The 20,593-nt window shown below is 41.4% G+C and overlaps 1 protein-coding gene across 1 annotated transcript in view; it reads right to left on the reverse strand.

Moving 5' to 3' along the window:
- RAPGEF5 (Rap guanine nucleotide exchange factor 5) overlaps positions 1-20,593 on the reverse strand; it is a 227,518-nt gene that overhangs the window by 75,791 nt on the left and 131,134 nt on the right. The window contains 1 exon segment of the mRNA XM_030308087.1: positions 19,738-19,812. Within this exon segment, the coding sequence (XP_030163947.1) occupies positions 19,738-19,812 (75 nt within the window).

Genomic DNA, 20,593 nt, shown 5'->3' on the forward strand with positions numbered 1-20,593 from the left:
CCAAATCATTGATAAATTCTGGTTTCAACTGTTGATGTCCTGATTCCCAAGAAAATGTAGAGACAAAATAAAAAAATACGGGTCACTGTAAACATTTTATGATAATTAAAAATATCTTTTAGCGGCAAATAATTTTTACTATGTAAAACTGGTGTATTACATTTCAGCAAGGTCAGATGCTCAGTTACTGTGGCAATTAATGTTGGGATATTCATTGTTAAACTCCCTGAGGATGGCAGTGTGACTCCTGTAACATGAATACCAATGTGTAATTGCTATCTTTCATTTCTCCAAAGGGGTTCTTTTGTTATCCATGTAGTTGAAGTGAAATAAGGTGGCTGGAGAGAGGGGCATATATTGACCAAAAAGAGAAAAAAAAAAGGCACAATATGGGTCTGAGATACCGAGACAAGGAAACAAATAATTCACTCAACAGTAGATCTGAAAGGACAAAAATCTTTCCCTGGTTTTCCTCTCATCGTAAGCCAATATTCATTTTATATGAGCCTGCTGTCATTCTGAAGTACATTTTACATTCTACATGCACGTGATATATGGCATTATTAACTTCCATGGGTCCCGCACATACATATGGATGGGAAGGGTTTCTCTAATGTCTGTGTAACTAATATGTATTACAGGGCTGTGCACAGAGCAGCCACACTCTGCTGGGCAGGGAAATAGCTGAATCATATTGATGTACTATCAAGAGCATCTTATGTCATAGTGATAGCTTCCATTTTGAAAACCTGTTAAAAAATAAAGGAAAAAAGCAGAAAAATCGATGTATAAAGGGAGATGTAAGTTATCTAAAATTGCCATGAAAACATAAAAATCCTATGTATTATATCTGGCTTTCAAAAAAGAAGAGACTATTAATGCCTCATGACCCATGCACTCTTACCTAATTGCTCTTCCTGAAAAAGAGCAGAAGTACCATGATTGAGGTTCTGAGGATGAAACTTCCTTCTGGTGCTTGCTTGGTCAAGGATAAAAGTATTTGGAAGGTCTAATGATGGAAAATTGATCAATGACAAATAGTTGGTCAAGTGTATGTAAAGGATTAAAATGGTTAATTTATAGTCAGTCATTCAACAAATAGAGGGTCTCCTATGTACAAGGCAGTGGGCTGGATGCCGAGTGGCAGGCAGAGATGAGTAAGCCAAGTCCCTTCGTCTTAACTAACAAGTTAACAGGCTCCCTAACAATGTAACTGTAACTTTGTAAGCACCCTAAGATGAGGCCAAATACAAGAGTCCACACAAAGATAGAATACATGGGATGTGATAGTCAAAGATGACTCTGGGTGACAGGGAATGGGAATGCCATGAAATGGGACAAAAAATGCAGAGAGAAATGGGTTTTGGTGCGACTGGTGAATTAGTTTCAGATAAGTGATATTCAGAACTGTAATACATCATACTATAGATACTTAGCAGGTAGATACTTAGAAATAATGACCAGGCTTCTGGTAGAGGTCAAGGGCAGAGACAAATTTGTGATTTATTCAAGTTTTGGGAGTGGATGAGATTGTGAAGGGAGAAAAGGAAAAAAGGGAACTATAAAGATGGGGCTAGGGGAAGAAAAAAACACAGAACGTAGGGGAAGAGGTAGAGGGTCAGAGTCTTGAGGAAAGCTAGTTATAGAGATTATGAAGAAGTAAAACCAAGATGAGCCCGAGAATCTGAAGGCATGGTCTCAAGAGACTCAAGAAAAAAGGTGGTCTGTTGCTGTAAGTTTACAAAGATATGTCTAAGAAAAGAGATGACAAGATCAGTTTGGTCCAGGGGTGAGACGAAAGTGTTAAGGTGTGAGTGAACAGGGAGGAGGTACACGTACACACACACACACACACACCACACACACACACACACACACACACATGAAGAACACTTCCTGGAACTGAATTATAAAGGGAGGGGGTCATATTGCAGAGGCTGTGTGGCTGGGGAAGGAAGCAAGGAGGGGGATACAGGAAAGAGGGACAAGATCAGGAACACAGTGGTGGGGTTAGGCTATAAGAGGATTGGCATTTCTTCCCCTCAGAGAAGTTCAAGGGAAGAAGCATGGATGGAGACTTAGAAAAAAATAAAGTAGGGAAAAGAAGGAAGTCAAAGTAGAGCATACGAGATGACATCCATCTTCTTAGCAGAGTGGGAACTGAGATTGTCTTCTGGAAGGAGGGGGTTCAGGCTAAACTTGGTGAAAACATGGCAGACAGCAGGATAGACAACAGGGGGAAAACAAGTTATGAAAAAGAGGGTTGTCAGGCAGCTTTGTAGACCATTATGGGTAGAAGCACATGTTTATGGTTATGTGCCTTTCTGCTGAAGTACTCAAAAACAGGGGGGAACAGCCAATGATGGGGCACACCTGAAGAATGTGCTGGCCAACAAAACAACAGGAGGTGACAAGAGAAGGGATTCGGGGTGCTGGTCAGCATACCATGAATGCAGTTCATCACCACATAGTATCTGTCTGGCCAGGGAAAGGAGCTGATAAACTGAGAAACATGGAGGGGTCTGAGGATAAGTCCCCAGAGAGCTAAGGGAGCAGGGAGGTGGTGGGTGAGGAAGTAGGTGGCAGTTTTGATCAAGGAGGCAAATATGTAAAGTGCAGCAGTTCAGAGTGGTAAAGACTGAGAGAGAGAAAAGCAGCCCCCAGTATTCGGGAGCTGGCCTGGCACTCACAGTTCAACTTGGGGTTCTCCTGTGAGCATCAGTGACTATGCAGAAAATTGACATCAGACAAGGCCACTCTGTGACTGTGATGGAACAAACACAAGGCCACAGGGTACACACATCTGCGCGCAGACAAAGCATGAATGTTGGCCAAGCCGGGGCGGGGGGGGGGGGGGGGGAAGCCCAGATAATGAGCAACTGCTGTTTCTTTTCCAATACCACTTTAGTTTTGCTCTAGTCTGCCTTCCCTGTAGATAAGACTTAAGATATCCAGTTAGAGAGTTACCCCATTTCCTGACTGTGAAGCCCTGCTTCTTTAAACCCTCCCCCAAATCACTGGACACAAACCCAAGTCCTAATAGGAAGTCCTTTCTCCTAACCCCTAACCTCCCCTCCCCCCTTCACACTGAGCTACCCCACAGCTCCCCCTGGTGTGAGGTCTCCGCCTCGGCAACAAGCAACAAACCCAGCTTGTCCGCCTACAGGTGTGTCCCTGGTGGTCTCTGGCTAGAGGACACAGACAAGCGTTAGAAGATGCTGCCTTGCCACTGATCTGGAGTGGTGTGGAGATGGTGGTTACCGGATTCAAGGACAAAAAAAACAGAAACAAACATGTCCTTGTCAGGGTCACGAGAGAGTCATACGCCGGAGTGTTCCTGAAAGTGGGAAGAGACTGCAGGGAACAGGGCTCATGACATGGTAAGGTAGGAGACAGGTAATAAAGCTACTGAGGAAAGTGGGAGAGCGTGTGCAGTGAAGGAAAGATGACCTGCGCAAGTGGCACAGGCCTCAGGAGAGAAGGGGCTTCCGCAGGTGCACAAGATATGGGAGGGGAAGAGCGGCAGAGGGTGGATTCCCAGGGGGCACCAGGCTCTTTCATGCCTTTGCTTGTGGTGGTCAGCCCTGGTTTGTACATGGTCAGTGAAAATGTCCACCTCTTCCCAAAACGCACTTGAGCCTCCAGATGAGCAGAAAAGAGTTCTTTCCCTACCCTTCTGAATTGATGATGGGAAGAACAAACTCCAAAAACTGAGCCAGATGGATTCTTCACAGCTGTGCCTATGGGATGCAGTTTGGGAAGAACAGGGAGGTGGGGAAACGGTGTGTGTGGGGGGGTTCACGGCAGATAAATGATTACAGGGAAGGCTTATTGATCACAGAATTATAGGACCACTGAATAGAGCCCATAAGGATCATGAACACAGAGGAGGGCTTTCCAAGTTTTCCCTGCTCCTCACCTTTGTTCCACTCTTTGGACAGATAGCTCTGATTTATTTTCTTTTTCTGGCGACACTGCTATCTTGCCTATGAATTCTGAAAGAATTATAGAACCAGTACCTTTGACTTACTTTAGAGTACCTTCCTTGATCATGATCAGCTTCTGCACTTCTAAATCAAACCTTTTCTTTCATTTATTGCTATGAAAGACATTTATTTTTAAGATGAAAATACCTGGTAAATAATAAAAGTATTGATTTTTAAAAAATAAGTAAGGTAAAGAATTGATGCTCACAGTGTAGCAGGTCTTAACATATTATTCTGAACTAAGTTTCTGATTGTATTTATATTTTCACTTATCACCAGCCCTAGCAAGAAAAAGTGATTACTAAGGGATTTCTCAGGCCTGCTGCAATTGTCACAACTACACTTGATTTTTCCATTATCACAGATAATGGAAAATGGCATTCTCCCAAATACTTACATAAAGCATCCACTGGTGTTATCCCTGGTGTCATGTCCCTGCTGTTCTATGAGCATAACCTCTTACAAGCGCGCTTAATTGGGGGGTTCATGGATGGGCTTTAGGGTCTCAGAGAACCCTCTGAAAGCATGTAAAATTTTTATGTGTAGGCACACTTTTCCAGGCTGAGTCCAGAGTCCTCAGTCTCCTTCAAGTCTATGAACCCCATAGAGTGGAAACCATTCCATATGATGGAACATCTATTTCTCACCTCACCTAGTAAGCCTTCTTGCAAGCCCTGCCACTAACACCCTCCATCCAGATGAGGTGCCCAAAGAACCCTGTCATGATGCCCATCACACTGACCTCTAATCATCTGTCCTGTGTTCTCCACTAAATGATGACATCTTGAGGGCAGGGACTGTGACTTCTATTTCTCTTTCTAACACACAGCTCAGAGCATGTGATAATCACTTGATAAAGGTTTGCTGAATATGCAAATTAATGAACCAGCAACAGAGCAGAGCCAGTGAATTGCCTTTAAAAGGCAGAATCCCTGCTCAGGTCATGAGCTCAAGGTTTGTGAGTTTGAGCCCCACATCAGGCTTGCTGCTATCAGCCTGTGAGTCCAGAGCCTGCTTCAGATCCTCTGCCCCCCACCACCACCTCTCTGCCCCTCCCCCGCTCACGCACATGCACGCATGTGCTCTCTCTCTCAAAATAATTTTAAAAACATTTTAAAAGGCAGAATTCTATGTTGCAAGGCGCAAAGGTGATTCTTACTGTGAGGTTTCCCTCCCTCTCCACTTAGTCACATTCCTATTTTACAATGCTCATCACAGGAGCTAGTTGTGTTTCGAACTTGAATGTTATAATTATTTATTCTATCTACCAAAATAAGCCTCCATGCAACTAACATATAAGAGACCATGTAACTAACACAGCACTAGGAAGGCATTCACTAAATGGTATTGTCCTTGGGTCTAGGGCACATAAAAAGGGGTGGGCATGAACAGATCAAATTGTGGGCTAAATTATGAACTGGGCAAGATGTATATTTTGTACTCTCTTATCTCCTCCTTCTCGGCCCTGATCGAGATCTTCAGCAACTTCTCATGGCCCAGTGTTCCATCATCAAACCTGTCTGAAGCAGGCAGCATCAGATAAACTTTCAGATGGAGAAAACAAAGAATCACCAGGCTTGATGCCATGGCATTCAAGAAGTCATACAAGCAGCACAAATTGTAATGTTGTTGCCCCTCAAGTTTATGAAAATAGTACTTAAAGATCTTAACTTATTTATAGGAAGGCATTTGCTATGGACTGAATGTGCCCCCCTCCCAAAATTCCTATGTTGAAACCTAATCCCCAGTGGGAAGGTATCTAGAGGTGGGACCTTTGGGAGGTGATTAGGTCATGAGGGTGGAGCCCTCATGAATGGAATTGGTGCCCTTCTAAAGAGCCCCCAGAAAGTTCCTTTGCCTCTCCCACCACCTGAGGACACAATGAAATGATGGCTATGAACCAGAAAGCAACCTCTCATTACACTGTGAATTTGCCAAAGCCTTGATCTTGAACTTCTAGCCTCCAGAACTGTGACAAAAAAAATCTCCATTGTTTATAAGCCACTGGGTGCGTTGTGTCCTGTCATAACAGCCTGCATGGACTAAGACAGCATGCAGAGCCAAGAGCTTGTTAGGGCTCCTTCATCGCACGGCCTTCTTGGTCTAACCTTGAGCCTATCAGGCCCAGGCAGCTAATGCACTGGAACTCTAACCTAACTGTTGGAGGGGACGTGGTTTACCCTCATGCTGGTAGCCAAACCAGGCCAAACTGCTTGGTGGGTCACACAACAGGTGTGTCTAAGTTTTGGTGAGGCTCAAAATTACTAGGGTAGCCAGTTTTCAGTCCTAGATGGTCTGTGTGGTTTGGAAAAGCCATCAAGGGTCAGAATTAAAAGAGAAGGGGGTTGGGAAGGGCTGAGCATTGTATCAGGACCACAGCTAAACCAGCTCAGGCCAAGGCAAAGCTCAAGAACCAGCAAAGGAAAAATGGAGTAGGCTGGCAGGAACAGAGTTAAACATGGCAGGGATCAGAGGAGTCGGTGAGACTGTGGGCACCTGTGCCCACCCAACTTGGGTACACAGAGACATAACGCTGGTGGGACTTCTAGTGCATTAGCTGACTGGGCCTGATAGGCTCAAGCACTGGGCAGATACTGAATTGTACTCTTTAAAATGTGAATTTTACCTCAAAAACCAACCAACCCACCCCCAAACTACCCCCAAACTGGGCTGTGATAAGCCTGTGGGCACAGGATTTTGCTGACTAGGGTACACAGGGCCCTATGCCAAGGAGCTACAAAGAGTTCTGAGAAACATGCCCTGGGAGGTATAGTTCATGTAGCTGGAATGTCTAAGAAAGAAAAGCTCAGGAGAATGAATCCTGGTAGGTAATTTCCATTCTCTGAGCTACCCTTCCTGTGGGAGAGCAAGCCATAGGATTACTCATGATGTTCTGGAAAGGTGACCTTCCATTAATGGGTGGCCAGATAAAAGAGGCTGATTGTGTTTCAATTTAAGGAAGTACTGACAACAGATATGGAATGAGCTTTCCCTTAAGCTAGAGCAGAGCTGTCAACAATATTATGCAACAAGGGAAGATGGTTCTTCAGTTAGAGTGGGTCCAGACAAGATGACCTTGGTGTCTTATCCGATATTAAGATTCCACAAAATTCACTGTTTTGACTTCAGCTTTCTCACAAAAGCCCAAAGTATTAGCTCTCCTAAATAGCAAAGACGCACATGATTTAGCAGTTAGGTATCTCGTCATCTTGTGCTACGGAAATTCACACACAGCTTTGAAAACCAAACCACCAATGCCCACATCTATTCTTGTACCGTAAATGTGGGTATGGCAGAATTAAAATACTTATCAGAAAAAAAAATCTCCCCAGCCAGAAACAATTTTGTCTGAAAACAACCTTCACAGAATTTGCTGACAATGTATCTCATGATTCTTTTTTCTCATGGAGAAAAAGTAAAAGTCTGATGAAGAGAATACACTAAGAAAAAGATTAAGTAAGCAGATGTGTGTCAAGGAGAGCAGTGGTTTAGACTTCCTGGACCATGAAGCTCTGACCTGACAATTACATCTTTGCACGGGCTACTCTGGCACAAAGAGTAAATAATGATAACTGGTTCCTTTTTTTTTTTTTTTTTCCCAATCCCATACATACTGAGATTAAAACTCAACCGAAAGCCTAAAGAGAACTAATAGGATTCATCATCCCCAAACTCACAAAATCCAGGTACAGTCTGCTTTTCCATAGGTATAAAGCAAACACAAAGTTGTTAGTGAATATGACCAAACTCCCACAGGATCCCGGTAAACATGTCTGGATGGAAAGCTGTGGCTGCTAGAGAAGAACGGTATTTATTAAATTTCATTGCCTCCAGTAATTATTATTATGTACAACAAGTTGTCTAAGGATCCTAATATCAGGGCAAGCCTAGGAATTTTATCCCGAGGTCAACTTCAGCAAGTCAACCTAATGAACAACTGAGAAGAAGAAATAGGAATAGGCTGAAATATCTTGAAATATAAAGTCATTATCTTTTCATCCCAAGTATACTGCAATACGCTGTATTAGCTTGATTGATTACTCTGGCAAAAAGGGAGAGGCACACTCAGCTAGAGTTCTGCAAGTGTTTAATGAAGGGATTACTTACAGAAGTGCAGGTAGCTTGGAGGAAATTAACCAGAAAATGGTGACATAACCAGCAAAGAGGGAGATCTTAACCACCCTTGGGCTTTCAAGCAAGAGGAAGTAACAGTGAGGGCTGGATCCCACCGGGAGCTGGGGATGTCAATGAGAGGCCCCAAGGGAGGAGCTATAGTCATGGAGGGGTGCAGTCATGGCCACAACTGTGGGAGGAAGCAGGACAGAGGTGGGAAGAACCACCACCCTGACCTTCCTTCCCTTCTGTGCTCTGATCTCCTGTGGGGGCCCCCAATGGCCACATCCCATTTGGAGGTGGCATCCAAGAGAGCCTGGGTGATACAGTCCACAGGAGTCAGGACTCACTGGCCCACCAGCACAGAGCAGAGGTACAAATGGAGGAGAGGATGTAATGTAGATGGTGTAGCATGTCTGGCCTTTCCATTTTCAGAGAAGCTTGGGTCAACTTACCATTAACTTAGATGCTTCCACATAGGTCATGGAGTCCATCATCTCTTTGTCAGGAAAGCAACTCAAAAATCTAAGAGCTTTAGAGTAACGTACGTTAGTATTCCCCTACCTGACTTAATCTAATCCCTGCATGCTTTAGCATCTTAATAGTCTTCCTACATGGGTTTACTACAATTCAGATTCCCCTTTGCTCCATACCCAACATTCCCTATGTGATCCCTGAGAGCTGTTAAACCATAAAGATGTCATTTTTATCATAAAAGCTTAAATTTTTTAGTTTATTTATTTTGAGAGAGAGAGAGAGAGAGAGAGAGAGAGAGAGAACATGAGTAGGGCAAGGTGGTCGAGAAGAAGAGACAGAATCCCAAGCAGGCTCCACACTATCAGTAAAAGCTTATATTTTGATAAGTATTTCCCAGCAAGTCCTCCTCTGGTTCCAGTATAAAAGTTCTTGGTTGAGGACAAGATTTGGGGGTGAGGATGAAGGGGAGAAAGGAGAGGGAAATGGCAAGACAAGTTCTACTCTGATATTAGCTGCATGAGAACAGGGGCTTGGTTTCGTTCTCTGTGCTGTTGTTACCATTCGGAACAACAGTGCCTGTAAATCAATGATGGGCCTGGTGAATTATGGATAGTGGACAGATACTGTCCATCAGAATGGCCCAGATTAAGGACAGAGAGATAGGGGCAAGGAAGGCAGGGGTTCAGCCACACAGGGATTCAGTCCAGATAGCAGGCTAGGGCAGAAAGGAGAAATTCAAGTTATAAGCCTACAGAACAAAAGGACAAGATCTAGATCGCCTGTAGCTAGGAACTGATGCCCCAAAGTCAGATGTAGGCAAAAAGTCTGAGTAATGGACACAGCTCACCCATATGAGAAACGAAGCTTGATTCTGACTCCGAGACCTTGTGAGCCACTTCTCATCCAGGGACAGCCCTGTCCTCACAGAGAGTCTGGGTTCACAGCTGCAGAGGCAGCCGCAAACTATCCTGAGTGGAGAGAAGTTACAGGGTTTGCCTTATCTAAAGTAAAATCCCACAACCATTTAATAGCTGTGTTCCGGGAGGAAAATGTACTCCCCAAATCCCAAAATGTCATTTGAAATATGAGTATTTATGCTTCTCAGAAGGTTCTTAGGCACTAAAAAAGACTGTGTATGCAAAAGGCCTAGCATCGTACCACCAAACTACCTTTATCATCACCAATTCCCAGATAAAATAATTTGCTGAACAATCAACACACCTTACTAAGCTCCCTTCCACCAGACCCCATGCCAGAGATATGGTCCATTTGCATTTCATTGGTAATAACCAATTCTTAGCACAAAAATCAAACTCAGATGATGCAGCCCTTCAAAGAACCTATGACCTGAATTCAGTTAAACTGATAGTCACCAAAGAGAAGACAGACCTGCCTGAGGTCAAATCCTAGATTTGCTGGGTGGTCTTAACGGGGCTGTTCAATCTCTCTCAGCAACAGTTTTCCTTCCTGTGAAATGCGATAATACCAACCTTACTGACCTAGTTATGAGTGCTGGACATAGAGAAAGCACTCAATAATGGATGCAGAACAACATAAAACTATACCGTAAGTGTATGCCATCCAAGCATATGAAGGACAAAATGTTACAAACTGAATTTTTATCAGGGCCTTGCTACAATTTTGTTCACATGTATGTGTTTAAATATCATCCAGGGGCGCCTGGGTGGCGCAGTCGGTAAGCGTCCGACTTCAGCCAGGTCACGATCTCGCGGTCCGTGAGTTCGAGCCCCGCGTCAGGCTCTGGGCTGATGGCTCAGAGCCTGGAGCCTGTTTCCGATTCTGTGTCTCCTCTCTCTCTGCCCCTCCCCCGTTCATGCTCTGTCTCTCTCTGTCCCAAAAATAAATAAACGTTGAAAAAAAATAAAAATAAAAAAAAATATCATCCATATTTAAAGAAACACAAATAATGTTATCAAACTTTTCAGTTGCATTGAAAACTACTCTGTCTGGTGCTGTATGTACCACAGAGAGCCAGAGGCCATCACGGCAAGTTAATTACAGAGCTCACTGAACTTGGAGGAAAGAAGGCTGGATGCCCTGTTAGAGAACTGGGATGGGGATTGAGAAACTTCATTTTCATGGGAGTGCAAGATAGTTTTCTCTCTGGCATCCACCTCACCCCTCAAGCCTAAGTCTCTCTCACCAAAAAGCCATATACTTCTAGAAGCTAAAATCTAAAGAAGGGAGACAATGAATTTCAGTGGTCTCTGACTTTTACATTTTTCAAATAAAATTTTAAGCTTTTTTTTAAGGAGCTTATGAGCTCCTCGTCTTTGGGAGGGGTTCCTGACTACCTGTAAGGGAGGAGTCAGCATCTTTTAGCACGAGCAAGTCTAACATGTAAACACGAGAAAACATCAGCAGCAATCAACAACCTGTGATGTCAGCCATTGTCACTGGGGTCAGGCCACTGAATCCCCCTGCTTCTGTCGATTTTCTGCCCCAGACATGATGGTCATTTCCTTCTGAGACTCATGAGTTACATACACTCACCCTTGTTAGTGGACCCAAGGAAATAAATATACAAAGGATCAGCTGGGAATCACCCAAGTCTCACCTCTTAGCTTCTCTGGAATTAAGACGTCTAGGTCAAAAGGCAATTGAGGACATTGCCTTGTGCATATATGACCTGATAGAAGCCTACCTGAAGGTAATTCAGAAGATAGGAGGATGCTTCAAATCCTAGATCTGTAAGCATTTCCTAACATGCAGAAGAACAAAGGGGAAAAAAATTCAACGACCAGGGTCCCTGGAGAAAAACTGTCAATATTTTGCAAATGTGAATTCCGTCAATATGTGGCATCCACACAGACGGATACACTTGCGACGTATCTGCGAACACCTGAGATGATTTAGTGCCGACAACAGCTCTTATTTCTGTCTCTCATTACTGGTTTATCCTGACGGCCCTCAAAATACAATACGTGTGTTACCGGAGACAGAAAAAAAAAAAAAAAATCTGAAATCTTGTTTCCTAGATTTTACAAACGTGACAAATATAAATGTTATCTAGAAATATCTTCTAGTTTCCAAGTATTCTCAAATAATTTCAACTGCGTGTGTGTGTCCCTGCATGTGTGTGTGACATACTTGCAAAGTTATTCTAAAGGGAAAATATCTTGACACTCTCCCCAAGCAGCTGAGAGATGGGATGAAAACCTATGCTAAATTATGACTCAAAGTTTCCACATTTTAGTTGTAGGTATCCTTGTCACTTGGGGTTTGAATAAGGCACAGTAGTTTTATAGAAGCCTTTAAAATCTGAGTAACAAGAGGACAGTAGGGATTTTTAGCACAGTACTTGATAAGCTAGCCCTGACTGTTTCCTATAGCTTTGGCTTCTCCTTCCAAATTCCTCCTGTAGGAAATTCAGTTATTTGAAAATACTTTGCCATTAAGTGAAAACCTATTATTAACTGAAATTACTTGAAAAAGCTAGCTCTGAACAGACTCAGAAGTATTCTTCAAATTTACAAAGTGGTGAATACTTGAAATTTGCTACGAGTAGATCTAAAGTGTTCTCACCACACACAGACATACATGTATCATGTGACTGTGAGGTACGGATATGTTAATTACCTTGATTGGGATAATCACTCCAATGTATGCATACATCAAAAACATCCCATTGTACACTTCATATGTGGTTTTATTTGTCAATGATATCTCAGTAAGCAGAAAACAAGTTTTAATAAAAAGTAAAGAAAGTATAAAGTAATATGCTTGGAAAAATGGGAAGGCTCCAAGTCAAGGACTCTGTAACTCTTCCCAAATCTCTTTTGCGTTTATGTAACTGTGTGTTTACATGTTTGTGTCTGCGTGTGTGCACACATATGCATGCATTTTTAACTTTAGAGAGGGCAAAGCAGTAATAAAAGAGCAGCCTGAGTACTTACGCAAGTTAGGGAATGAAAAATTCCTAGTTAGCGTACCAACTGCTAGATCATATGGCATGGAGACAAGGAAACACAAGCAACTTAAGAAAATACTCTTGTTTTTTCATGTTTTGGTACATTCCTTGGTGTTTTTAGAGAGGCACACCTTTGGTCCCTGCAGTAAACATCTCAAAAACCTCATTCCCAGCTTGAAAGCAGACTGGGAGAAAGGTAAGATTGTATTACTCTTGTTCATTGCAAAAGTATAGAAAGTTGGTATTAAAATAGGTTAAGAGAATTTAAAAGGCAATGAAATATTGCTAAAACTATGTGAGAGGCATACAAACAAAATTAGAAGGTAAAAAAAAAAGAGAGACGTGGTTAAAATAAGACAAAAATAATTTGGTTGCATAGTATTGGTCTTTCTCCCTCTTTTCTGGGGTGGGGGATGGGCGTGTCTGAAAAAAAGATACACTGGAAAGAAATGGAAGTACTTCAATGATACAATATAGATAAAAATACTTTCTATTTTTCTGATATTAACTTGTACTTGGGTGCCAAGAGGATCGAAATCATCATAGACAAACCTGCCTAGGGTAAAATCCTTGCTCCGTAAACTGTGACTCAAGATTCAAAGCTTTTGTCTACTTTTTACCAAGTATGAATTCTCCCAAAGGTTGTCTACACTTACAAACTGACTGTTGGTGATGAATCTCCCGGTCTTTTCTGCCTGCTTTTTCAGGTAAATTCCCTATAGTACAAAATCTTTCATTGAAAGCTGAAAATCTCCACAGAACTGGAAGCCTGGATCTGGTAAAACTTTGGATTTGTACAGATTTGGTTGGTTGAACTTGGGAAAAACATCTCAAACCACCTACAAATGCCTTCTCTGTTGGATTCAAACATTGATTGAAAGCCTAGCGCTAGACACTGGGGATGAAAGTCCAAATAAAAATGGGGATTGCCCTCAAAGAGTAAATTCTTTATAGGAGAGCTATAAATCTGCATTTTTTTTTAAAGGAGTAGTTTGGAGGTAGGCTGTGGATAGTGGTTAGTTAATGAACTTATTAGCCAGTATAAACAGCTAGTCCACTTCCTTGTTATTTCTAAGAGTTCAAGGCAGTAAGATCTAACATTTTTTTGGTTTGTCATCATTTGGGAATTGCATTTCTCAATCCTCTTCAGGACATTCTGAACTCAGGAAAACAATTCCAAGTATTTAATGACTTGACATGAAATATAACTATAATACCCTGATAGCAGAGGTACTTGTAGCTGGATATGCTCGATCAGCCATCTGTCCCATATCAACACTATTTCACAGAGAGTAAATTTTTAGAAGTTCTATCCACAGGAGTATTTTTAGAACATAAAAGAACAGAATGATTCTTGGCATTGATAGACATGTTCCATCATAGTAGAAAATGCCTACTGAAAGCCTCCTGGGTAATCAATTGTTATCTGCTATAAAATGGCAACAATTTCCCAAGAAGTACCAACACTCAAAAGTAAGGATGCTGATGAATTTGGGGGGGGGGGGTGGTGTCTTCAAGTTAAGAAAAGAATTTGAGAGGTAGAAGAAATCTTAGAGCACTCATCTCCTAACTTTATACATGAGAAAACTGAAGCTCAAAGAGGTAATGTGACTCACTCCATTTGTACTCAATATATTTAATTTGGAGGAAGTTGGTTAACAGAATTTTAATTCCTCCAGAATAAATGGATTTTTTAAACACTGGTAACAAAATAGTAATCAACTGAAGACAGAAGTGAAAAGTTCAATTCTAGAAGAAATAGAAGAAAATAAAATTGAGTATCTGGCCACAGAATGGGGAAGACTTTTCATTTTCACGGTATTTTTAAAAATTAAAAAATGTGAATCATTTTTTGTTTTGCTCATATACATATAAAAATAAGTAAACAAGAAACAAATGGGAGAAAACTACAGCAGCAATAGGATGCATATGCTTAATATATAAAGAACTTATTCAAATCAATGAGAAAAATTCCAATAGAAAAATGGGCAAAGAAGGTAAACAGGTTATTTATAGAAGAAAGATAATGGATTGATATAAATTGCAAATATCCAACCTCATAAGAAATTTGAATTTGAACTAGGTAATACTTTCCCCCCATCAACGAAAAAAAATAATTAATTTTTTCCCCTGAGAATCACAATGTTCAATGAGGGTAAGGGTGAGGACATTACAAAACAAGTACTTTCACGTATCGCTGATGTAAGTGAAACTGGCACAAGCTTTATGGAAAGTAACTGAGGCAAAAACATAAAAGAGATGAACATTTCATACCTGTAAGTAGAAATTACTAAGCTAGGAGTTTATCCTTAAGAAATATAAAATTAGGGCGCCTAGGTGGCTCAGTCGGTTAAGTATGAGACTCTTGGTTTTGGCTTACATCATGATCTTGTGGTTCATGAGTTTCCAGGTCCAGCTCCACGATGACAGTGCAGAGCCTGCTTGGAATTTTCCTCTCGCTCTGTCTCTACCCCTCCTCTGCTCACACACACACACACACACACACACACACACACACACGCGCGTGCGCTCTTTCTCTCTCTCTCTCTCAAAATAAATAAAACTTTATTTTAAAAATTTAGGTAAAAAATTTTCTAGAGTTGTACATGTCAGATCATTTATAACAGCAAAATTTGTAAACATATTTGTGCCCAAACTGAAGGGTGATTAAGTAAAGTACACCACGAAAACATAAGGCAAGACTCATAATGTATATACTGACACACTGGGCAAGGTGAGGGACAATCATGGTTGCCCACTAAATTTTTCTTCCTGTAGCTTTCTAATATTTCTAAATTTTCTGCAAAAGCCGTGTATTACTTTTGCAATCAGTAGAACAATTTTAAACAAAAAAAAAATCTTTCACAGAAATGTGCTATAAACTCCAGCAAGGTGCCTAATACCTTGCTGTCGATTGTTAAAACACCTATAACCTCTTCAGAAACTTGTTTTCAGAAGCAAATTCAATCAGTAAAACAGGCCCCAAACTATAAACAGTATACTATTTAAAAAGTGTATTTCGTAGCTAGCACATGGGAGGAGGGGAAAATGGCAAATGCCAACAAGATGTAACTTCTTACATTTGAGAAGTATGACCTTTGCCTTTTATGATTTATGTCCTTTCCCGGTCCTAACCCAGGAAGTACAAAATGATGCTGAATTTAGCAAATGCCTCACAGGAATGTGAAGTAACAATTTTCTGGAAACAAATACCTTATTCAAAGTATGCCCCTTTCTTCTGTGTGTAGGGTGGTCCTCTTCAGTCTCCTATCTTTGTTCTCTCCCTCCGTAGAGAGGGGAGGGGGCCTTTGAGGCTCAATCACATCTTGTTCACTCCTGTCTCTGCTCTGTTTTGTGTGGTGCCTGGGTCATAGGTGCTCAACAAATGTTTTTCTTAATGAATGAAGGCAAGACTGGATTAATCTTAGCCAGGTATTTGAAAAATCTGCTCTATATATGAAAAGGAGAAAGTTCTACTGAGCTTAAAAATAGGGCCCTCAACCAAGTTAATTTTATGTGTAATGGCTGAATGATCACTACTGGCAGCAGCAAGCTGAATACTATTTGGCTGCCACCCATCCTCACCTACTAGGATTCTTTCTCATCATGTCTCTGAGCTCAGGCTTGGGAATCCGAGATAAGCTGCTAATGGTAGACAAACTCAATGTCTGATGAGGGATGCTGGCTTCTGTCTGAAGATCTCAGCGCAGTTAGGTAAGTGACCGAATTCTCCAGCGTTGGCAGGTCACCACATTCAACCAAGGAATGCCCTGTCAATTCCCTCCGGGTCTCCCATGAGCCTGTGTTACCCAGCTCTTCTCTTTAGGGCCCCTCAGACCGCTATGCCTGCAGCCTGCCATCCTCTGTCACTCAGAGGGAAGAGACACCATTTCTGGCTTTTCTCTTCCGGACTGAAGTAGTCTCAAAAACTTAGGTTTAGGCCAAAATGGACTAGCAAAATTTCTTCCACCATATTCTTCACCAGAGGTTCTGGAGTCACCAGATGTGATACGTAAGAGTAGAGATCAGGGCAAAGATGCCAAAGTGGCAAGCCTTGCAGGGGCGTGGGGGGGGGTGTACAACAAGAGAAACAACAGCCGCAGGTGTTGAATACACCTAGGGCTCTCTGATCTTTATGAACAAGGATTTTTCCAGGGTGTGGTGAACTTTCCTCAGGTCTGTGCAGATCTCTGCTCTATGCCAAGATCATGAATAATACCGAAGGACAGGAATCTGAGATTTACCGAGTTGGGACGGAAATGTGATCTACTTAAAATTGAGATAAAGTCAGGCTTGATTGCCAAATTATAATGGAAATGGCATTTAATAGTTCAACAAGTCATGAAACGTTTCTGTCCACAAGCATCTGGCATTCAAGTATATTCCTCAGAAGACAATCAGAATAAAATTGGCTCTCTGCTTCATTCCAAGATTTCTTCTCTTGGATTTTAAGGTTAGTCAGAATTCTGCCTCACCCACACTCAAAATCTTCCCGTTACCACCTTGGTTGGCTATATCCCTTAACCTCAAACCTGTTGCTCTAAATCAGCACCAACCGGGGCCATGTGTGTTACCTGTCTCTGCCATTTTTATATTTTGTAGTTCTGTTCACTTCCATCTTTTAAAATTCCAGTCATACAAATTACTAGAGGACACAGTATTATCTCCATGGCTTCAATTACCCTCTTGGTTCCCATGTTTTTAGAGTTATCTCTGAGTATTGTTTTAATACTGAGATAATTTTTTAGAGCTCTGCCTCCCTATGGCTATTTGATGAAAAGCACTGAATGATCCCATTTATTTTTTGCGGAAAAAAATTGCTTGTGCCTGCTTTTGGGAGTTGCTGGGTTAATTTTCTGATAGGGAAACTGGTAATAAATAGGGGAGAAGCAGTTCATCAGAAATGTTTTATGGGGACAAAGGTCATTTCAATCAAGCTAGCCTCACTTTACGTCCCCACAAACTCCATTTTTAGGAACACAGATAAAAACACCAAGATTGAATTATAACTTTCTCTAACAAACCTAAAAGATCTCTAGTAATTATTATTTTTATTGATTTTTTTGCTTCTGATTACAGACATTAAAAGGTATCTATTTTTACAAGAAGAATATCATTAATGGACATATTTCTAACCTTTTCTTGTGATTAACAAACTTCCAACAGAATTAATGGACTGTATAGTATTTATTGCCCATTTTAGAGGAACACTTTACAATCCTATTTAGCAGGTGCCAGTTTTTGATTGAAAGTTTTCTTACCCAAACAATCAGGACACAGGATATCTCAAGTTCTTCCCATTGGCTATGACTCTCAGAGGAAAACTCCAGGATACTCAGACTGATTGCAAAAAATACGCATCATCACAATCCCCCAATTTGTAATAACAGTAAGTTCACTGAGCAGCAAGAAGTGATAGCATCCATCAAGCATAAAATTCAGTTTAGGATTTTATTATGCATTGCACCATTTGGGGATCATTAGACTTCTGTATTCATAAGAGTGTCAATATGAAGCTTGTTTTACCTCTATAAATCCTAGCCAAGGCAAGATCATGAAAGGTTTAGGGACTCATCTGTCTGAAGTACCATTCTCTCTCCTCATTGACTGCAGAGGGCCAAAATTTTACCTTATGTCTATCCTACCCCCACTTTTGCAATCACCAAGATATGCTCTTATGACTCATTAAGTTTTCATGAGCCTCCCTACAAATCCCTACCCCCAAGCCACTTCCTGCCATCTTAATTGTCTTATTATCACCATTAGTCTCTCCCTCTATGTGTTTCTTGGATCTCGAGGAGCCCCTAATCCTTTATTCTGACTCAGCTTGCCTCAATCATGCCCAGCCGTTCCTGGAACCTGAACAAAGAGGACATTTACAAGGGCTTCTTAAAATTGTTGAGCCTTGTTCACTTAATTATGGACAAATGTACAGTAAATGAATCTACATGCCATATCTTATTTCTCCATTGTTTTTTTAATATAGGAGGGAAATCCTGGAAAAACAACAACCACCAGAAAAATTAAGAAATCTATTCCAGGTAAACCTAAGGGCTGTAGCATCACTTCTACAGAAAAAAAACAAACCTTTCCTGCTTCAGTAATGGAATGGACTTTTTTTTTTAATTGAAGACAATTTTTATGTAATGAAAAATAAGAACATGGTCATGTTTTAAGTAAAATGTGGGTATTTAACATGATTTATCAGAGAAATATGTGCTGCACACTTGGGCCGCAGTCTGTTATGTTCTGTTATGGTATTTAAGCAATCTTCTATTTTGCTATCTTAAGACAACATTTAGGGCTGCTGTATGCCAGATGGAATCCTCCTTCAATCCATTTCCCATTGCAAAAGGAAAAAAAAATTCTTTCCATCTTATATGGAAATCTCTTATACATTTCTTTTCCTCATCTTTATCAACTGAAGTATTTGAATCACTCAGAAATCACCAAACTTTGGCTGAATCAATATGAGGCAAACATTATACCACAGAGTAAGTATTTTTAAAGTGAACATATAAGCTTATGTCATTAACAGAAAGTATTCACATGACACGCAAGCTCAAAATTCATTTCTATAAAAACAGGACTGAATCACAGCCAGCGTTTTCAAGAAAATGATAGTGTCGTGGTGTATTTTAGGGTAAAGCTAAAGAATCAGATTGAGCTATAATTGGACATTCTGCCTTCCCAGGGACTTTAGCTCAAGTTCACGGACTGGAGCTCCTCACACGAAATCCTTAGTTTATGCTGGTGACTGCTTCTGTAAAACCAACAGAGAAGCCTGTGAAAAAAGGAAGCGAGTGTGACCCATCTTCCTGCAAACCCATTCTGGCGCTGCAGCAGAGGAGTCTCAAAAATTCAACTGTAAATCACCTTCTTCTCTCTTGCTTATAAAATTCTTCACAAGAGCTCAAAGCTATCTGGCTAGGAGCACACAATTTTTGGCTAAGCCTGTAAGGTTCTGCATCCTCTGGCCCCCGTGGCCCTCCCCCTGCGGCCATGCCCCAGCCACTTGGTTCTGCCCCTGGGGCTGCAGCATCATCTCTTGGCATGAGCCGTTCACACTGGCATCCTCACTCGTGTTCCCTCATCTGCCAGCAATGCCTGTCTTTCCTCAGTTCTCCTAGTGATGCCTCTGGCCCCTCAGATTCTCTCTTCCTCAGGGACGTATGCATGTCTCCCTAGACCCCTGTGACAAGCTTCCATAGCACTCTGCAGAACACTTACCACACAGAGAACTGTGAATTCAGCCTCTGAATTTCTTGCAGTGTTAGCTCTCTGCAGGCTTTGATGTATCAGGACCTTCCACGGGAATGAAAGCACTTTATAAGTTGGTACCTATGTCTTCCTTCTCCCTGAGATCTCTTCATGTTCTTATTTCTCCAAGCCTCAGTGGTACACAGTTGTCATGAAATACTGTCCATCTGTCTGTGCGTCTTTTCCCTACCTTTCGGTGTTAAGGCATCCATTATGAACAAAAAATGAAACCAAACTACCAAAGATTTCTAGTGTTACCTAATCAGACAACAATCTAGAAGGTAATGATATTGTTACATTATTAGCAATAATGCAGATCAGGCCTTGATGGGGGTAGAAAGGAAAAGAATGCAAGGTTGTCCAGGGTCTGGAGTAAGATATACCACTGAGGCAGGGGGTGGAGGGGGGGGTGAGGGCATAAACAAAAGAAAAATAACCTGATTCTCAATATCTCATTTTAATGATTTCTCAGACATTTTATTCAAAAAATTTTTGTAATGTTTATTTATTTTTGAGAGAAAGAGAGAGGCAGACAGAGAGGGAGACACAGAATCTGAAGTAGACTCCAGGCTCTGAGCTGTCAGCACAGAGCCCGATGTGGGGCTTGAACTCATGGATCAGGAGATCATGACCTGAGCTGAAGCCAGACGCTTAACCAACTGAGCCACCCAGGTGCCCCTCTCAGACATTTTAGAGACGACACAACTACTTTAATTTTTTAAAGAGTAAGAACTTCATCAACCTAGGGAGCAGCATCTGTCCCATGGGGAATACAAGATCTTTGAGAACATGATCTTGATAAATCTAACTGAGCCAGTATCACTTT

Source organism: Lynx canadensis, chromosome A2 (assembly GCF_007474595.2).
Source record: "Lynx canadensis isolate LIC74 chromosome A2, mLynCan4.pri.v2, whole genome shotgun sequence".
Taxonomy (NCBI): domain Eukaryota; kingdom Metazoa; phylum Chordata; class Mammalia; order Carnivora; family Felidae; genus Lynx; species Lynx canadensis.